The sequence below is a fragment of the Rissa tridactyla genome, chromosome 6 (assembly GCF_028500815.1).
Source record: "Rissa tridactyla isolate bRisTri1 chromosome 6, bRisTri1.patW.cur.20221130, whole genome shotgun sequence".
In the NCBI taxonomy this organism is placed as follows: Eukaryota; Metazoa; Chordata; class Aves; order Charadriiformes; family Laridae; genus Rissa; species Rissa tridactyla.
In genome coordinates this window covers 28,891,825-28,912,541 of record NC_071471.1, presented here as the reverse complement: position 1 = coordinate 28,912,541, position 20,717 = coordinate 28,891,825, and the positions used below count along the sequence as shown (strand labels likewise).

Here is a 20,717-nt window from a genome sequence, read left to right as displayed (position 1 = left end):
CTACTCCAGGACATGTCCAGATCTCTGGGGGAGGCTGAAAATGTCCAGGTCTCTGGGAAAAGCATCCAGGTGCGGAGTGCACTGCCAAAACGAGCCAAACTGTGAGCCATTTGCATTTGCCCAGCCCCAGGCATGAGGGCTGGTAAGGACCTTGGGCAGTTGGTGGCCACTTTTGAAGTTTTTATGGAAATGTCCTTGCTAGACACCCCCTCCCATTGGTGCCTTGTGAGTGAGAAGAGAGCCCTGCCCCAAGCAACTACTTCTCATTATGATTATGTGGTGCTTCTTTTTTAAATTAATTATGGTTTTTCAGGAGAAGTCATTCTTTTGGTGTGAATTGCGAGCTGGAGACTGACTGCCTCTTCTCGACAGCGGTGCTGCTAGACGTGTTCGACACTAAAAGCAGGAATCACAGGCTTGGTAGTTTGGGCTGTTGCAGGCTTGTACTTAATGTGTCTGAGGTTCCAAAGGGTACTCTGCTGTGCAGAGTTAAGGTCGTGTAAAACCAGGGGTCAGGTTCATCCTTGGAGGCGGAGGTAGCCCAGCAGTATCAATTCCAAGAGCTGCCTGTTGTACTTCACAAAGCCCCTGGGATGTGTGATCTGGGCACACTGCATTATCTGGGCATGTGCCAGGTGAGGAGACTGGCCAAAACCAGGAGAACGGGTCTGAGTCTCCGGGTGGGAATTGTCCAGCTTTGCCCTGCTCCCAGAATGTTGTCCCTGGCACCCAGGCCATGCTGGGAAAGACTCTTCTCCAGCTCCTGTGGAGAAATAGGTAGACTAGGATTTCACGAGAACAGCTGTTTTCACACAGTATGTCTGTTGCATGAAGTTTCTTCCTTTTAGGCTAAAATCTATCAGGAAAGACAAACTCTTCTAGGCTGTTGGGAGAGCACACAATGCATAGCTGCTCCATCATGAAGCCAGGTCTGCAGAGGTAACGGCCAGTCCCACCACAGGTGTGGTAGAAGAAATCCAACAAGCTTCTGGTGCGTATCTAGGAGCAAGCATGAGTTCCCAGCAGTGCACCCACAGCACAGCCTGTGGCCCCCCCAGCCAGGCTGGTTATCCATGCTCACACCCATGGGTCCAGATTGAAACCAAGTCCTGGAGCAAGGCAGCACGGACCCAAGCTCTTGCTCAAACGGTTTATGCAGGGAGAGGACTGGCCCGGCGTGTCTTTGGTTAAGGGTGGGTGTTCAAAGCCTAGACCGGAGCCAGGCTGGCAGTATGGACCACAAGTTTGCGCTGGCCTCTGGCTCCCCTTCCCTGGAGGTATTTGCTGCTGCGGGAGAGGGGGCTGCATTGGGGTAAGCCCAGTCCTGACCTCAGCAGCAGAAGGGGATGCAGCCGCTCTGCAGCCACGCTCCCTGGGCTGCATCATTTGCACACAAGCCCTGGTGTGATTCCCTCTCTCCTCTCCCCAGCAGAGCATGGTTTGGATATTTCCACGCTTCTTCCCCAATGGGGTTTGGTTTTTACTCCAGGGCTCAACCTAGGAGAAGGTGGTGTTTCATATTACTGCTCCTCCACAGGCCAGGCAGAGGAAGCAGTGTCCAGCAGCAAGGGAGCCCTTAACTTCAGTTAATAAATACATCCTTCACTTCCAGCCTCTCTTCTTTAGTGAAGGCGGCTTATCATAACGAAAGCTGCTTGGACTTGGCCAGGGATCAGCCCTGCGAGTTTACAGGATTCACAATTCACAGATGTTAGGAACTATCAGGCTGAGTGTGGGTGGAGAATGTCAAGTCTGAAATAGCTCCCCTGCCACCCTGGCACAGGCAGCAAAGAAAATGTTTCCACATGACATTCTTCGAACCAAAATTTCCTACAAGGAAAACACAGAGGGGAAAAATAAGAGGCAATCGCTGCTCTCTCGGAGGGCTCCTGGCTTTCGCTTGGGAAGGTGGCATTTGTGCTGATACCGGCACAAAAGATGCACTGGGGGTCAGCTATGGGGCAGCCCCTTCCCCTCTCTGCGTATACGCAAACTTATACGTCTGCTTGAAGATGCAATCCCACTGGTGCATAGATACATGGACGCTATTTTTTCCTGCTGGAATCCATTTTAATTTAGCTCCTGATTCATATTTCGTTCATTCTCCAAAACCACAAAACCAGGATAGGTTTACAGCCTGTACTATTTGGATGAGCCATGGAGGGGGAAAAACAGGGGAACAGACCAGGTTGCTTTCCTGAATGATTCTCTGTGTGAATTAAAAAAAGGGGCAGGGGAGTGGAATCAAAGTCTTCCTTTCTGGCTTTTATTTTCCTTCAGGAAAATCATAGAATCATTTAGGTTGGAAAAGACCTTTAAAATCATCGAATCAAATCTGTTTTTTATCTTTGGTAGTTTGTTTTGGTGGACTTCAGTTCACTCTTGTTTCTTTAGGCTTTAGTGGCCTGAAAAATATGACTTCTATTTTCTTTTTTCTTACTTTTCTTTTCTTCTTGAGATACTCAAGACTTGTTTTTTTTCATGAGAAAATGCATGTATTATTTGCAGAACACTAAAACAATGAAAGATTTCTATATCGTCTCAATTCTCTTTGAAAAAAGGTCAAAAAACATAGAGGGAAGCATTAACAATTACGTCTGATAGTCTTCTTGGGGGGAGGAGGGCAGGAAGGGGAGGTAGAGGAGCAAAAGTTCAGAGTTAATTTTAATTGAGGAATTTCCCCATATTTTGTCATTCAGCTTTTGAAACTGTGACCACAACAGACTGTTTGAACTGTGGCGCGAGAGAGACTGAAAATTTCCCCAGGCAACTTTACGCAGGTATTAGCCGCAGGGTTGACAAGGAAAGCTTTTAAAGTACGATGAAATTCAGCCGGGCGCTGCACCCAGCAGAGGAAACTCCGGCCATCTGGAGACGAGGATGACCAGCGGCCGCAGCAGTTTGCAAAATTGCAAGAGCTGCCAAAATTAAACTGTGAAGTCAGGCGGGAAGGCAACCAATGACCGACGAGATCAGAAGTTCAGAGATGCCCCAGATGAGCTCCCAACAACAAGTGTGGCCGACGCACACCAAAGTTTATTAAGGATGTTGAGAGGAGGGGAAAATATCCGTGCAGAAGATGCCCAGCTGGCGAGGAGGGACTGGTGGTGATGCTCAGGTCACTTGATGAATCCCATTGGCCAAGTCCCTGGGAGATCCCACCCATTCGCAAGTGTAAAATAAATCTCTAAAGTTGTACCTCGTGTACCACTTGGCCTTATTGCTTTTAGCCTGCTGGCTTTATATCTATTTATTTATTTTATTTTGGTTTGTACCCGAGGAGGGTCTCGAAGGAAATGAACTTTGAACCGGCACCTTTCACCACCTTGCAGTACTACCCTGATCCCTGCATCCAGCGGTGAGTCTCCGAGCGTGACGTAACTCTCTCCTATCGCGGGTTTGATCTGAGTGTCTCGTGTAATTGTTAACTTTTCTGCTATCGTCCGGTGGCAGCTGGGCTGCACGCGGAAAAAATGTGCCGCTCTCTTCACGCTCGGTGGAGCTTATTATTATTTTTGGCTTTCTAACAGGTTACTGTTTAATTATAGGCATCCGTTTAAGATATCTCCCTTTTCCTCTTTGGCACTAGAGGGGAAAAATATATGATAAATAACATGAAAGCTGATAGTATCTTTTCCCTGTGTTTTGGAGCAGAAGGTTACTCTGTGCTTTGGGCAGTGCAAGAATTGCTTTGACTTTCTATGGTGTGTTTATTTGTTCCTTTAAGTGAAAAAGCTCCTGGAAAGAATATGAGCTTAACAACTAAGCTCTGAGATTTTGGAATTTTAAGGATAAATAAATAATTTCAAAGAATTGGAGAAGAAAAAACTGCCTTCTGAGAGAGAGCGCTTCTCCAAGAATATTTTTTCATTCTATCTAACAGCCAGCCTCAGAGCCTGACAACCACTCTTATTTTAGCTTTGTTGTTACGCTGAGTTTTATAACTTTCCAGCAGATAAAAGAGCATGTCCGCACAAGGTATCACAGTATCACATTGTCAGGTTGTTTGTTTCTCCCAATAGAAGATACTATATTTAAGCATGTAAATGACATGTAGATGGTATTTTTCCAGTCATAAAGTTCGGAGAGGTGAAATCCTCTGAGCGCAGTCACTTGTTGAGCTACTTTAAGGCTAGCTTCTGGCTGCGTTTTGAAAAAGCCCTGGCTGGTGTCTCATCCTAAGGCATTGGATCCCCAGAAGGGTTAACTGTTAACTCTGCATCCTCTGCAGGGTGCTGGGGAAGGCTGCTTGTGTTGCATAGCTGCCTGCTGAAGAAAGGGCTTGGCCTCCGTCACCCAGCTCACGGCATTACGTGCGGCTTTGCGATCTCATCTTTTTTTTTTTTTTTTTTTTTTTTTTTTTTCTTCTCCTTTTCCCCACTATTATGATTTGTTGCAACGTTTGTAGGGTTGTTCCCCCCCTCAGTCCGCTGGGTGCTCGGTGCCACTGCTGTGGGACAGTCCTGGGGAGGAGTGTGGAGACCTGGCAGCGAGGAGGGGCTGCCTTTGGGGCCGGCGGAGGGGAAAGAGAGGAGGGGAGCTGGGAAATAGCGCACGGTCCTTGGCCGCGCTGCCCTGGCAGAGGAATGTGGAACGAAGCCGGGGGTATTGGTTTCCCCAGCGAGACCTTCCACAACAGCAGCCCCAGGGCTGGCCGGGCACACGCAGCCACGCTCTGATCTCCTGCACAACCGGCCAGTCCCGCTGACCCCGGTGGGGATGTGCGTGTGGCCAGGAGAAGAGCAATACGAGAGTGGTACCCACACAGGGAGGTGGGTTCAGGCTGGCAGCAGTGGGGTTCTTTAGTGGGTGGAGAGGTTTTAGTGTCTGGAAGACACAGCCAGGCAAATTCCCAAATAGAAAATTTAAATTAAAAAAATAAATGTATGTATATGTGTGTGTGTGTATATATATATTTTTATATATCTATATATATAACATAAATAAAAAAAATTGGAAAGCGTAAAGATGCACTGGGAAGCATAGCTGAGCTCTGGGACAGCTTCCCAGCCCCTGTGAACCCCTGCCAGTCACATCCCATCCCATGTCAAAAAACAGGTTCATAAAATTGGTGCTGCGGCTCAGGCAAAAAAAAAAAAAAATCCAGCTGAAGCAGGAATTAAAGAAAACAAACAAAAAAATTCCCTTGGCTGCATTCTGTAGAACATTTAAAATGGGCCTTTCTCCCCTTCAGATCTGCATTTCTCAGGCTTTTCACTGGAAATGCTGCTCCTCGCCCCATGCCTCAGCAGCGTGATGAGTTTTTAAGTGAACATTGTGGTGTGGGAGCCACAGGACAGCTTGGGACAGATAGAGTTGGTGACACCCCTCAGTGATAGAACCTGATCAAGACGTAGCTTAGAGTAATAACGTGTCTCCGCTGTTATGCGTGTCTGTTTACATGAGCCGAGAGTGGCATTTGTCCAGTTATTAGCTGCAGTGCTCTGCCACAGGTCAAAAATCAGCTGAAAGCTGGTCTCGGAGATACTTTTCTCACTCTGAAGACATAGATGGTCTCCCGCCTTAAGTTCCATCAGTTGGATATTCATGATGTGCCACGGGACAGTTGTCTGACTGATTTAACAGAATTGAATAGTTTCATAATTGCATTTATTCTACACAGTTTGAAACACTTTTGCTTTGATGTGGTCAAAGTGCTTTATATAGCTGATACCAGTGTGCTTCTTTGCAACTTGAAAATTACATCTAGTAATAATCTGAACTCCAAACTGATAACGTTGAGCTGAGGCATGCTGGCAAAATAACAATAACGAAAAGTGTTTGAAACCCTGTTAAAATGCGGGATGCCGGAATGGGGTGTCACACAGATTTCCCTGTAGGTCAGTGTGGAGGGGGGAAAGCAGTTATAAATCCCAGTTAGCTCTAAGATTTGTGGCTCAGATTTACCTGGTGTCATTGCTTCATCTATTAATCTCTTCCCCTTGGGGGTGTCCGGCAGGCAGGCTGCGTGGGAGCCAGCTAGAACACTTCCTCTGTTAAAAAGTGAACACGGATCACACTTAGGAGCGCTAATTAATGTGCTGTTATAATGCTAGTGTACTTACTGCCTGTCATTTCACAGCAGTGAAACTATGCGCTGCTGCTATGGTCTATCCAAACAGTGCAATAATTCAGTGCCCCAGATGAGGAAAAATAGCTGGGTGCCCAGACTCCCGGTGCTGTGTGTTATCGTTTGGGCTGCTCTGTCTCAACAGCCCAGCTCTCTGGTTTGGGCTATTTGTTTCTCTGTAAGCGTGGGTATCAAAGCAAAGCACCCCCTGCATCACACAAAAGCACAGATAACTCAGCTGGGGTGCAGGACAGCATCCCTCACAGCCCCGCTTGCTGCTGTGGGCACTGGGGTTTCAGTGCCGGGGAGGCACCGAGCACCGATGGGGACGTACAGCCCTGTGCAGAAGGGAAGGGGGGCAAATGTAGCATGTGAACGTCTGAAGTGAGGTTGGAAAGGTATATGCTGAGTGTGCTCATCTTTCTTCTTAAACAGAAAGAACTAAGAGATGCTAAAATTCAGTAATAACGGAGTTGAGCAAAAACCTCAAAGTTTTTCTGCTTCCTTTATAAAGGGATTTGCATGGAATGCTTGAAATCAGTGAAGTAGGGTTGGTGCTCTGGCTCCTGGGCCTCGGAAGGTGCTGCTGTAAGGCCAGAAGCACCAGCGTTGAAGTGCCAAGTTGCCGACCCCCATGAGTTACTTGTTTGGATGGTACCGTGGGAGCTCATGTTGCGCTGCAGAAAACCCAGGCTAGATCTGAGTCATAAAATGAGCTAACTATCTGAAACGGGCGGGATTTCCACCTTCCAAGAAGTGCCCACCTAGCTGCAGTTGAAAGCCACTAACGTAAGATGAAGGCGGCACTGTAATTATGATCAAAGTCCAGCTGTTGAGAGCTATGTAATTAGTCTCTCTCTCTCCAAAGCTGCTTTTTTTTTTTTTCAGCTAATGCCTGGTTGGGGGAGTGATGTTTACAGATAAGTTACTTGTGTTCTCGGAAATAATGGTCATTAGGCCGTGTTTTATCCAGGAGCTCTCTTCTGTCGGGACTGCACCTGCTGCGCACTGGACTGTGGTCCTGCCTGCTCTGCTCGCCCCTCTCCCCATGCCCAGGCTAATTGGTGGCCTTGGGATTTCACGTCGCTGATGTTTGCTGTGGCTCACTCCTCCTCCCTTTTGAATGAGAGGCCTCTCATGCAAGCTGCTCTTTCCTCTTTCATTTCTGGCTTTGTATTCTCAGTATAATGTGATACGGCCCAGCCTCCCAAATCTGGCTAATAACAGAGGCTCAAGGAACAACCCTGAAATCCTCTGGTCTCTGCAGCATCTGTGCTGGAAACCTGGTTTCTCAGACGTAGTCCCGGATTTTAAAGCAGTTGCCAAAAAAAAAAAAAAAAAATTAAACAAAAAATTTCCCAACCAGGTATGTGTGGGGTAAAGAAAAAAAAAAAATCTTTTTTTAGAAGAGGATGAGGGAAACTGTCAGCAATGAGTTGGGAGGCCATGGGCCATGGCAGCATCATCTATTGGGTACTGTATCTGGATTTTGGTGAGCAGGGTCTAGTTCCAGCCAGCCAGAGCTCCTGGGTTCAAAGAGATCTTCTGTTGGGAACACTGCATGTGTCACTTCCCCTTTCTTCATCAGTTCCCACATGTATCAAACAGGGCTGGTAAACGGACTGCGATTATCAGATAGGAGTCTCGCCAATGTTAATGCTTGCAAGGCAGCACAAAGGTGAAAAACTCACTGTACCCAGTGCTCATCATTACTAATAGGCAGTAATCAAACAGCAGGTTTCTTCCCTTTGGGTTGGGAGGTGGCACATTCAGGCAAAAACGTGCTGGCTACCCCTCCTGATCACAGGCAGCGGCGTGCCGAGCCCCTTCGTGGCTGTGCATCAATGCTGGCGTAAGCAGCTCTCCTTTCACTCGGGCATTAGCTGGGTGACATTGTGACATAGCTTTGCTTAAGCTGTCATAGGGTAACCTCTTGCAAGGGTACTTCATCCCATGGACAGGCTCCACGGAATCCTTGTATTTGGGCAACCGCACACTTTTTCTCTTTCCTTGTACTATGTTTTGCTGAAGAATAACTGAGCTCCTGCTAAGACAGGGTGGATGAAGCTCATCTGCCTTCACCTTTGAGATGGGAGCCCAAATTTGCTGTGCCGGCAGAAGGACCTGAAGCCAAGTAAGGCAAGCCACGTGACTTGGTATAGGTCTATTTGCAGAAACAGCCAGTGATACAGCAGGTACTTTCCAAAGACTCAGAGAGGGGCCAGAAATTGTACTGAGCAGTTTGTGGCGTGCTCGGAGCAGTTGGTGACTTCTGGAGGAGCAGAATTGCCTCCATGCAGGAAGGAAGGAAAGGTGAAGGGGAGACAGGGAGGTGCTTTTTTTGTTGGCCTAAATGAGCTCTCCTGTGGGGTGGTGGTCACCTGCGTGGCTGTGCCATCACCCCTGGTAGAGAGCCAAGGGGCAAGGTCCCTATCTGAGTCTGGTGAGGAGGGGAGGGTATTTATCTCGTCTTTGAGGTCTCTTCTTTGCTTGCTCTCCTGATTTTATACTGCAGTCCCATCAGAAGATGGGATTAGAAGATAGGATCTTCGCAAAACACCACTCAGGAGCAGCACATTAAACCCTCTTCTCTTCTTTCTTCCTGGCAGAGCCCCTCCAGTCTGCTCGTCCCAGCTGGATCTCTTTGCTCTTTGGCAGAGAGATGTCCTTGTGCTGAGGATGTCGCAACCCCTTTGGAGTCATTACCAAAGACACCACTTTTCCTCTTTAAAACAGTATAGGCCACTCAAGAGTGTTATAAGAAAATATTTGTCTACTTGGAGGTCCTTTTGGTACTGCTTAAAGGATTAAAAAGGAACCAAATCCACCATTTTCTCTTTTTTCCCAGATCTCAAAGGACTGTAAGGAAAACTTGTGAAGACTTTCATGTGGTCCTTTTTCACTATGAGGAGAGAATACCTAATTTGTAAGATTTTGCTCAACTTCCAAAAATACTGAGGAAGTTAAAAAGGCGAGTTTTCAATGGCTCATCATTTCAGAGAAGTTTAGGGTCTTCATGGTACATGTCTTAAGTTATAAACCCCTGCTGATTTGTGTGGTACTTTTTGCTACAGGCGAACTTGCAATGGCTCCTCTCAACAAACATAAGGATGTCTGGCCTGAAACAGAGCAGAAGGGCTCAGCTTCAATTTTGGGAAAAATAAAACCCTCTGATGTCCAACAAGAATCCAGAGGAGTATTGAATCCTTATAAAAAAATGTCCATAAGTGTCACAAGGCATTGCAGAGGAAGGATGAGGAAGAAATCAAGGAAGCTTGGCTCTTAATTTGGTGCCTCCCTTTAAGCTAGTTTTGGACATACATGACAACCTTCAGGGGAACTTGGGCATTGTGGTGGGAGCTGATGGCTACACAGCCCTACAAATTTTGATTTCTGTTTAGTTTAAAATTTTGTAGCCCTTGATCAAAACAAATAATCAGAAGGAAAATGTTTCACTATAGTAGATTTCTGAGGTCTGTTTGACTAGCTCTGCTGACAATACATAGATAACGTCCGTCCATCTGCTTAGCTAGCTTCATGAAAACATCTGTATCTGTTCCCAGCGCTTGCTTAGGAGTTTTTGGTGCCTGTTTGTAATCGCTTACTCTTGCGTAGCAGACCATCTCCCCACAGGATTTTGCTGCTGAGTCATCTCCAGCCAGGTGTTTGAACGCCAGAGGCGGCCTGATGGGATAAATACTGATGCATGTAAGCAAGGGGAATTCAGCTAGTGCATGGAGCTATAAAGAGAGCAGCCACCTCCAAGAGTGAGAAGGGGGAAACCCTGCAGTAAGTGGTCGCGGGTTCAGTAGGCTCTTTGCAACATAAAAATAAGTCTGCTTCCCAAACCTTGCCCTGGGAGGGTCAATGCCGCTCTAGTTTGGTAACGATGATAGGCACCTAAGTCAGTGCATGCTGAAAAAACGCATGGAAAGAAGCTTGCAGTGTGCTGGTGAGCTGGACGCTGCAAGCAGCAGCTGCTCAGCTGTGTATTGCCAGAACGGTCTGCCTCCAAACTCAGAAGCAGGAGCCAGAAGTGGTGGTCCAAAACGGTGGGATTGCTGGGATTGCTGTCAATGAGGCGGCTGTGACAGCTGTGAAATCGTAGTTCAGCTGGCTCTGAGAGTTAACGTGGGCATTAGGTGGTCAAATATCGCAGGATTAAAAATCTTAAAGTGAAACAGCAGAATTCCTTTACGCTGTCTTCCAAGTTTGTTTGTTCGTTCGTTCATACCGATGGATTTTCCTCTTGAAATATACAGGCTAGAAACATCATTCCTGCTTTTGACAGAACGGGAGACACTGATGTATTCATAGCACTCCAGGAGCTGCTGCTTTAAGATAATCACAAGCAAAAATCATAAATCCCATTAGGTGTGGCAATGTATTGATAAAATTATAGGGAGCCAACCCTGTAATTTCTTAACACCAGGCACAGTTGCAAAAGCGAAGATCCTGTGAACGCTCCAGGTAGCATTCCCTTACACACCAGCACCGTTTCTGATAAACAGTTCACTTGTTCCTGTCTTCCAGGACTATAATCTGCTCTTAATTCTTTGTCCTTCATCTGCCCTGTCTTGCAGCTGCTTTGTGACACAGAGAAAGGTTTTTGCAAGTGCTCTTATTTGTGAGAGGAGGATTCTCTGCCCTTGGGCTTAGCATTAGCTGACTTGCCAGAGGGTTGCTACATGCTGGAAAATGCAGCCAGCGCGGTATTTAGCGGTAGATTTTTTTTTCCCATAGGAGTATCACTGGTGGGGAATGGAAGTTATTGTTTATCGTCCAAAACACATTGGATTTAGCAGGTTGGCTGTGAGGGCAAGAAGTGAGAGTCTCAACCGAATTCATATTACAGGACTCTGCACCTAACATCTGCTTTGCTGGCGTTTCTGTTTTGCATTTTAATTATTTACTGAAACACAGGATGCTGCTGTTTACAGTTTCCTGCTTCTAAAGAGTTCTGGGGACTTTCTGCATTATCGTGATGATTTTTGTTACGTTTTTGTAAAATTCAACCGCCTCGAGAGAGTTTGGCAGAGGAACTTTGTAAGTCCACCGAGCAGTTCACAGAGAAAAGGATTTGGAACTAAAGACTGAAGCAGCTTTCATAAGGGTAGGTGCCTTAGGGAGCCAAGAGTCTTACCTGGCTCAACTCAAAATGTCACGACTCTTTTGCAGTAGACAGTCTGAGACCTTCCTGTCCTAAAAAAGCATCACACATTTCATGTTCTCTGTCTGGGGAAGCTGTCCCTCTCCTCTCTGACTATATTTACATCACCAAATGCCCTGCCATGCATAGTATCGGGGGGCTGAAAATCAGTGTGGGCTGCATGATTTCTCTTGCTTTGCTTCCTTGTGGTGGGCGGCTGCGTTGAGACCCCTGTGGGATATCCCCTCACCAGCCTCTCCCTATTGCCTCCTTGCAGTGGCCAAATTTGGGGAACGCCTGTCCTGTGTGAGCCAGGGCAGAAGGAACTCAATACCTACTGCTTGGCGTGCAGGGGTGCCCAGCGCCTTCCCTGGGGTTGTAGCTGCAGCACCCTGAGCGCTTGGGCAAAGAAACCCCACAAGCTGCTGGGAAGACCCTGGCAGAGAGAGAGGATCCAATTCCTTCACACATGAAAAAGGCTCAAATCTCAGCACGTTTAAAAGAAACGCTGTTTTTGGCAGAGCGCGTAAGTGTCCTGAGGAATGTGCCTTTAATGCTACTGATAGTGATATGGCACAAGCAGGGAAAAGGCTGCTTGCAAGGAAACCTGTGCCGGGCTTTAAGCAGAGCTCAGGGCGTGCAGCAGGGCTGCAAGCCCAGCATGAGCAATTGGGGATGCAAGCACAGCCAGAAAATCAATCCCATGCTATGTGCGCCTCTGACGTGCTGTGGAGCCTGGGTCTTCCCATTGGCTTGGTCCAGCAAAGCGCACTCAGTTCGGTGGATGCAGTTGTAGTGGAGATGGGAGGGAGCTGAATCCTGCATCTCTCATTTTGTTTGTCTCTGAAGGGTTTTGGATGGTCTCAGTGCTTGGGAAAGCTTTGAAGGGGATTGAAACTTCCTTACCAGGGAGAAGAGAGGCAGGAGCCCCGTACTTTCTCTCCTGCTGGCTGGAAACACCCCAGAAATGGTGTTTGGTGCAGGAGGGTGAGGACAGGTGCTCAGTTTAGCCCGTTGTCAAGACCAGATGTGAGAGCACACACGGTCCTAATCCACAACTCTACACCCAGCAACTCCACCCCGGGCACATGGACAGCAGTCAGACACCTGGAGTTTTGAGCTGGGCTTACCTGGTTTTCCCAAGTCCATGGTCACATGCTGCAAAAGTCTCCTCTTTCTCTGCTGAGGCTCCCAGCAGCAGGCTGGATGAGACACGCGAGTTTTGTGGTCAGGAGTGGCCACGTGCTGCACCAAGCTTTCGCAGCTTCTGTAGGGCTGCCTTGCAAAGGACTCCACTTAAATGCATCCTATGTAATAGCACAGTCACTCTGACAGTTCCCATACGCTGCAGTTCTACGTGCATCTGCCACTAAATAGAGAATACTGTGCTTGAAATGACCTATTATCTGCTCAGCTGGGTGCTATCTGTATACCATGGTCTGGAAAGCAGCAGCGTGAGAGTTTCTCAGGTGGTGCTTCGTCCCTGTGCTCCCTGGGAGAAGCACTGAGCCTGATTTCATCTCTGCTGGAATGAGCATTGCGTGTGAGATGTTGCTGGGTTCTCACTGTGGCTTTTAAAAGAGGTACAAACAAATGTGGTGGGGTTTTTTTCTGATTTGACCCTATTACTCTTTGGGAGAAATACTGCTCTGGCTTTGCTCCTTAGACCGTAACAGTTGCTCTTTGTTGGCATCTCTTGAAAATGACCTCACCCGCTTTCATTTCTGGGGCTGTTGCTTTCTTTTCTTTTAATATACCCTGATACTGCAGGGATGTGGATAACTGGAAAGGATGTAGTTAGATGTTTTTGGCTGTTTTGGGCATTTAACATATTCTCATTTTTATTGTGCTAACAAGCAAGCCAATCAGGAATACAAAGAGGTCTCTGTGGCAGCTACCCAGCACGGTGCACGTCCTTTGGTTTGGGGGACTGGCCGTGCTTGTGGTGAACCCTTCATCTGGGGGGTTCTCTCAGGTTTCCTTGGCAATGTGCTGCTTGTGGCTGGCACTTGCTCTGATGGCACACTGTCCTTAGGAAGAGGTGACCTCAGGACATTTGGTGGTGGACTAGACTGTAGGAAGCTCAGCCTAGACCATACCTAACTTGTCTGTGCTACGTAAAACACGAGGTTTGGCTCAACAGTGCTCACAGTCATTTCCTCTCCAGACAGCTCAGGCCAGGGCCACGTCTGAAAAACCTGCTTGCATGTAGATAAGGGATAATACACAAACCAGACCTTCAACCTGGGCCGGAGCAGTGGTGTGGATGTAGCCGAGGTCATTCCTTGCTGCTATACACTGGCTGCAAGTGGAACTTTTCTGTTGGGTTTGTGTTTCTTGTTTTTTTTCCCCTAGCTCTGGCCTCTTTCAAAGCCTTGTAGTATCTAATGAGAGCCTGACACCCTAACTGCCTTTCTGAAGCTCTGATGCACTTGGCTGAATTATTTCACCATCTGTAATAAATAAAGTAATTTCTCATTCTGCGTTGTGGTCTCTGTGTTGGTGTGATGGAGGTAGACCAGTGAAACTTGAGAGATGCTGCTTGCACTCAACACTGCAGAATTTCAGCAGACAATAGTTGAAAGAGCCCCATTTCCTGTGGGAAATACTGAAAGCAAGTTCCTTGTAAAAAATAGACAGCGATGAACTGCTGCAGATATTGTTATGGGGTAAATGCTCTGCTCACAGGAAAAATACTGATGAGCAAAGCTCAACAGGGGGAATTTGATTCAGCAAGCCTCAGGAAGGTCAGAGTTCTGGCCATCACCTCTTCAGAACTTCTCAATTTTCCTTATTATGTGCCTGAAATCACTACAGAACAGTAGTGATGAAGGCCTGTAATAGCTGTATTTTGTCATGACTGTCATCTCTTGAAAATGACCTCACCCGCTTTCGTTTCTGGGGCTGTTGCTTTCTTTTCTTTTAATATACCCTGATGCTGCAGGGATGTGGATAACTGGAAAGGATGTGGTTAGATGTTTTGGGCTGTTTTGGGCATTTAACACCTGCCTTTTCCCCCCTCCTTCTTCAGAAAAGATGAGGGGTCTCCCCATTCTGTGCAGCCGAATGCAACAGCAGAGATCTCCGAGTCTCCTCCTTCCCTGGCAACTTGTGGACGTGCCCCAAGGCACTTGCTGCAAACCATTACTGATGGTGGATGAGTGGGTCATGGGGTGCGTTGGGGTTAGGCAGTCCCCCCAGAGGCAGAAACGATGATCCCTGTTGTCTTTAATTGTAGCTGCAGCTGGGCAGCCGAGGTTGGCATGTGGCAGCAGAGCTGGAGGCAGCACCCACCCAGCAGGAGACCTCTCAGCAGAGATCTGCGCTCATCCTCGCCTGCACTGAGGGGAGGAGGCATCACTCCATTTGCCCTGATGTAAAACTATCAGGGATCACTGACTGGCTGCAAAAAGTCTTTTGTAAACTTTGAAAGATAGACCCCAATGCATGTTCTCAGCTGGGTATCTAAAACGGAGCAAATGATGTCCGTTATGTAGACCAAAGAGATTTTATTTATTTTTTAAATGGAACTTGAAAGTGTTTCGTGGCTTCTGACCAGTTTGCCTCTAAAGTTTATCTTACACTACTTATTTTTGGACTTGGCTCAAAAATACCTCAGAATTTTGAGGGCTGGGTCTGGATTTTCCACTCGTGTCGCTTTTGAGAAGACTTTCTCACTTACTGCAGTAAAAGCTCTCACCTCTGCACGGCAGCTCTGACTCCTCCCTCTCCAGATGGGCACTGCTTTTACCCGTTGCTGTAAATAGATTTGGGGAAGGGATTGACTGGAAAAGCGAGTTACAAAATAATACAATCATAACTGCTTTTTAGTTGTTTTGGGGTTTATCGCTCTTTAAAAATGGATGGAGATTTAAATTTTCTTTTATTATTTAAACTCGGAAAGTCTCAGGACCGTGTTTCCCTGGAGATGTACTGATGGTCAGCAGGTCTCTGTGTGCTTTACAGAGTTGGTGGCACCAATATACCTCAGGAACGGAAGAGCAAAGGTGGACAGGTCACCCAGGGGCCAGGGGTTGAGGTGGGTCTCCTGAGTTCCAGGCTTGCGTTCTAACTCTGGGCTTCCACATGCAGGTTGCTCAGGCTCCTGGGAGGTCTTCTGGAGGTTACGAGAGCTCTGTACCCCAGGTTAGAATGCTTCAATTGCAGTGGGCGGGTGGAGGAATTGCTGTGGCAGTGCTTTCACCTTGGCCAGAGCTCCATCTCTCTCGGCGCCTGCTGAGAAAGGGAGTGGGTGTGAGCAGAAGGGGAGGGGATGTCCACAGCTGAGTGGGGAGGTAGTTTCCAAGGATGGGTGAGAAGGGGGTCTCCAAGGTTGAGTGGGAGATAAGGGAGGTCTGGCAAAGTTCACAAGATGCTGAAGGAATCCTTGGAGGAAAAAAAAAAATTAGGGGTGACTTTGCTCCAACAATTAGGGGATGGTGCCTCTAGTGCTGGTGGCGTAATTAGCTGCCTGAAGCCCTGAGGACAAAGAAATGCCTCTATTATGTAGAAGTGGTCACTGTTGTAGCAGCTGGTAACGATGACATGTAGATAGCAGATGGCATGAGATGTAGATAGTAGATGCGGTGGGTTCCTGAGATGCAGGGGTTGCTGATAGCAACCCATTCTGCTTCCAGACGCCGTTCCCCAGCGCTGGAGCGGGGTGCTGGCATCGGGCCCAGGGCTGCAGTGATATAATGTGCTTTGAGGGGCCGCTGCAAATGTTGCATCCACTGTGAGCATAGTCTTACTCAAGATGACTCTAACTGAAAGAAGATTATGAACGGAAAAAATGTGCTTTTCAGCATAGTGAATTAGGAGGATCATTCTGTGCAGCCAGTTTCAGTTTCTTTGGTATAGGTCAGTCTTGCCCGCACACTGAAGGCTCGAGTAAAGAGCAACCAGAAAGCCAAACCCTCCCTTCCTACCCCTTTCCATTCTGCTCACAAACATATGCTTCCAAAAGAGAGAATTTAAATCCCAGGGAGATTGGGAGGCACTGCTACAGTAGACTCTAGCAGAACACAGAGTTTTTATAAGCCATGCAACCAACTTTCCTCTGAGACAGAATTGCTTTAATTCCTCTAAATATCATATATCTCTCAGTTGAAACAGGGTGTGCACAATGCAAGTGTCATTTGCCTGGAGAATAGGAAGAAATTAATGGTCCTCCCTAGGTTGACCTCAATGGATGCTGTAGGACACCGGCAGTGTCTCGGACCCCTTTGCCACTGTCACTCCCAGTTCCTTCTTGTGTTATCTTGGTTTGTGGCTACTTCTGAGATCGGAGTTCACACTTCAGGCAGTCAGCTCCTTCCATTTTCTAATGCATGTCTCTGTGCAACTGGACCACTTTTCTCGTGGCTGCCCCTCCTCGTAACCCATACTGCTGTCCATGTTTTCCAGTGAGATTGCAGCACAGCTCTGCGAAATATCAGAAAAATCCAGGATCTGGGAAAAAAGAATGGACATTTGAACCATGGGTGAAAAGTATATTCCGTCTCAAAAAAAATTCCTGTGTGTCAGTGTTTGCTGTTCCTTACATTTGTCCTTTCAAACCCATGCATCCATCACTCTTCTTCCGGAGGTGTTTTATAGGACTAACACATAGAAGCAATGTTATATAGGAGGAAAATCTGAAGGATTTGAAGAAGTTACTGGAAGTCTAGATTTTAAAAAGCTAAATATGAAAGCGGGGCTGAAAATCTAAAGGAGAATAAATCCTTGTGAGTTGCAGTTCAGCAGAACCTGCCTCTGCTGGGATGGGAGTCAGTCTTTCTTGGGCTATCATGACCTTGGAATATGAGTCAGAGAAAGAAGTGGGAAAATGTGTAGTAGAGAGCAGTTCATGCTGGGAAGGGGGGCTGCTTGTTGATAAAGTAAGCACAGAAAGAGGCATAGAGATAGAGGTGCAATACTGATCCCCAAAATTCAACAGCAATCTCCTCTTTGAGGGGGGGGAGAGCCCGCCTGTCTGCCCGTGGGCTTTCATCTTGCCCCCCCCCCCCGCCATTTATGGCAGTGAACCTGTTTGGTCACCAAAGGTCCCTAACGGGTGCTTCCAGGGGGTGCTTTGCCAGCTGAGGGGGGCTGATGCAGCCGTGGGGAACAAGCGTGCTCCACACTTCGGGGAATTCCAGATGACACTGACAGCCAGGGGCACGCTTGTCCCATGCTGCCAGACCCCGCTTCCTTCTCCTCTTGAACAGCTGTGAGCTTCCTTAGGTAGCGATGTCTACAAATCACTGCAGTGTTAAAATGCAGAGCGGGGGGAATTCCAGCAGGACGAGGGCTGCCAAGTTCCTCGAGTTTTAACAGCGCGGTCTGAAAAGGAGCCCCCTCCCCACTCAAGAACTAAAAATACAACTAACACCAAGATTCAGGCAATTAAGCATAATGCTCATGAACTTTAAATCATTTGTTTACCGTGGCTTTGATGCCCTTCAAGGTGTAACCAGAGAAGGCAGGGACCAGCAGATGGATTGGGATTGCTGGAGCTGAGGCTGCTGACTTCTCTGCTCTGTGACTTCTCTATCTGGTCCACACCCCATGACAGTTGAGGGCTAATGTATTAATCTGTGTGTGAATTAAGGGCTGTTAAGTGGTTAACTGCTGTAAGCACTCAGGAAGAAAGATTAGTTTTTAGTCTGGGCATCTGTGTCTGAATTCTACTTCCACCCTGAACTCTGAGCGTGATTTACAGCCGGTCACACCATTTCTGCAGCCTTGATTTTCATTCCTGGGTATCACCATTTTTGTGCCTGAAAATAAATGTTGACTTTGGGGGTTTCTTGCTCTAGGAAGTGCAGCTCATACTCTACCTGAAGAAAGTAGGGCCGTTTTGAATTTCTCTCTCTAGACACTCAAAATCAGTAGTTCCTTTTTGAGAAGCACCAGACTGGAACTCAGGTGACTAAGGCTGTATTTCTGGCTGCACAACTGTCTTGCTGAGTAACGATGAGTAATCCTATGACCTTCTGGTGCCTCAGTTTTCCCACAGGTAAAATGGGAGTAATTAGACGGTCTTCCTTTGTAAAGCACTTTGAGAGCTATGAATAAAATGAGCCATATTAGATATCATTATATAGACGTTATTAATTATTCTTAGGGTTCATTTGTATAATGGGGAAGTGCTTTCTTCATAAGAGTTAGACGTTCTTCTCTTTGCATCAAGGTTTCCCAAGTACTTCACTAGCAGTTCCTTTAGTGGAATATATCTTGTGAAAAAACAGCAAAATCTGTAGCTTACAAAGTAAGACTTCTCTGTCTCCACCTCCTTGTCCACTGACTGTGGACTACAGACCCAGTGACAGAAAATTGTACACCATTGACAGACATTTAGTGGGGAGAAGCAGAAAGCAACATCTTGTCCGTTAGTAAACGAGCAGAAAAAAAGCTCCAAATAATTTTGCTTGTCCCTCCTGTGAAAGATTTCTACTCAAAAGTTTTTACACTGTGGCTTGACACCAATATCAAGCAATGAAGTCCAGCAACTGTAAACCACACTTATTGTTTCTGAGTTTTCACACCATGCAGGACAAACACAAACCACCCCAGAGCTCCAGCTTCTGAGGGAAGCTAAGGAGAACTGGAGGTGCTTGGATCTCTTGAAACCCAACCCAGAAGCTCCTCTGAGATACTTTATTCTTTTCTGGTTTCCCCATAAACTCTACTATTGACCAGGGGGCAGTTCAGAGTGTTGAAGCTCCAAGCTTATTTTGGATGAAAAACCAAAGAAAACCATGCTATCTCTCAGTTGTGACAGTCTTTTGTATTCTTGGAAGCAGGTTGCTGGACTCACACATGCACCACAGAGCTGCACTCTGCATCAGATCTGACCCTCTATCAGTGAAAGCAGGTGGCATCTGCCTTTAAGGTTAGGGCTACAGAGGAGGGGCTGTGCACACTTCGTATCAAACCTAGGTCTTGCTTTCCTCAGGAGCTCCTGTCTTTTCCTCAAGGGTAAGTCAGACTTTGTGTTTTGGGTTTAGCCCTTTCTGAGAAAACTTGTTTGCAGTGAAAGGTTGCTGTTCGGGCGATAAGTGTTGCTGCATTGCAATAGTTGAGTTTAATAGTTTTCTGTCATTGTTTTCTGGTGTGGAAAGTGGTTTGGGGGTTTTGGTTTTGGTTTTTTGTTTTGTTTTTTTTTCTTTGTTGTTTTGTTGCTTTTCTATAATGCCTTTGATGTGAAAGTAGGAAGGGGGAAAATGTAGCTTAGAGTGAGATGGCGGGAGCCAAAATGTCTTGCTTTCTCTCTGGTTTGCTACCACCTTTTGTTGTTCTGGGCCAAGCAGTCAGGTCTTTGTCTCTATCTGTACTGGGACCTTTGGCTCCAGGGAAAGGCAATAGCAGGGCAGATGGGCTAAGGGCTCTTAAAAGCAAATGCTGTGCTTGCTAGGGATTTTTGGTTGTTGGGTTTTGGTGGGGTGGGGTTTGTGTTTTTTTGGGTGAAGTTTAACATTCCCAGCCTTCTGGGAGACTCTGAAATCGAATGCTGCGGGGACACAGCTACAAGGGGCGTGTTGCTCTCACTGCCATAATTTGCAGAGGTCTCCTTCACCAGCATGATGGCAAACGGAATCAGCTGGGAGTCGGTCCCACTCTGGTGGGCTGCAACACAGCACTGCTGGGGAAATGACGAGCAGGCAGCAACACAATCGGCTTGGACAAGGCTTCATCCTGAATCTGGAAAGTGCTTTCACCTGGGGTCTGGGCTGCTCTTGCTTCTGCAAAATAAATAGGATGGAGCTGAGCTAGACCTCAGTGGGAGTGTGTTGCTGGCTGAAGCCTGTCCTGGGGTTCAGTGGTGTAGGAGCAGTGTCCTAGCACTGTGCCAGGAAACCTCGTAGCTCTTGGTGAGGTGCTGCTTCTCAGAGAAGGTTTAACTTGCTATTTCTGTTGATTAATAATCTGCTGGTGGTTTTTAAAGGAGGGGACTTGTAGGTGTAATGTCCTATTAGGCTTATGGTGTGATGGGGGCTATGAATCCTCCTGTAGTTCTAACCTCGTGCATTTGGTGCTCTCTGATGCTTGTGGCAAGCTGCCTGCCAAATATTTCAGCAGTTAATTCAGGGAATTAAGCATATAGCTTGTAGACTTAAGGCAGAGGGCAAGCTAGACAAGAAATACTCTCATGCTTTGTCCTATCATAGTCAGTGGTTTGGTATAACAGGCTGTGTTTGGTAGTGTTATCCCCTATGATGCACTTTGGGATGAGTGGTTGTGGGTAAATGGATGGCTTTTAAATGTCTGTTAGTTGTTTTTTCTTTTTTTTTTTTTTAAAAAGGCAGCTAGTAGGAGTAACTTGATGCAATTTGATCAACAAAAACTCCTGCTATTTTGTGATTAACTTTAGGCACTTGGCCATTATTTTACTGAAGCTAGAGTGTTTGCTGATGTGGGAAAAGACACTTAACTAGAGTAGTGAAATTTATGCGTAGATCTTGCTTAGGCTTTAGCTGTTATTTTCTTGTGGAAGAGCAAATTTGGACACTTAGG

At 46.9% G+C, this 20,717-nt stretch overlaps 1 protein-coding gene across 1 annotated transcript in view; it reads left to right on the top strand.

The window, feature by feature from the left end:
- Positions 1-3,262: 3,262 nt before the first annotated feature.
- TP63 (tumor protein p63) overlaps positions 3,263-20,717 on the top strand; it is a 106,050-nt gene continuing 88,595 nt past the window's right edge. Inside the window, exon 1 of the mRNA XM_054205696.1 lies at positions 3,263-3,358. Coding sequence (XP_054061671.1) covers positions 3,297-3,358 — 62 coding nt within the window. The 5' untranslated portion in view covers positions 3,263-3,296. The remainder of the gene's footprint in view (positions 3,359-20,717) is intronic.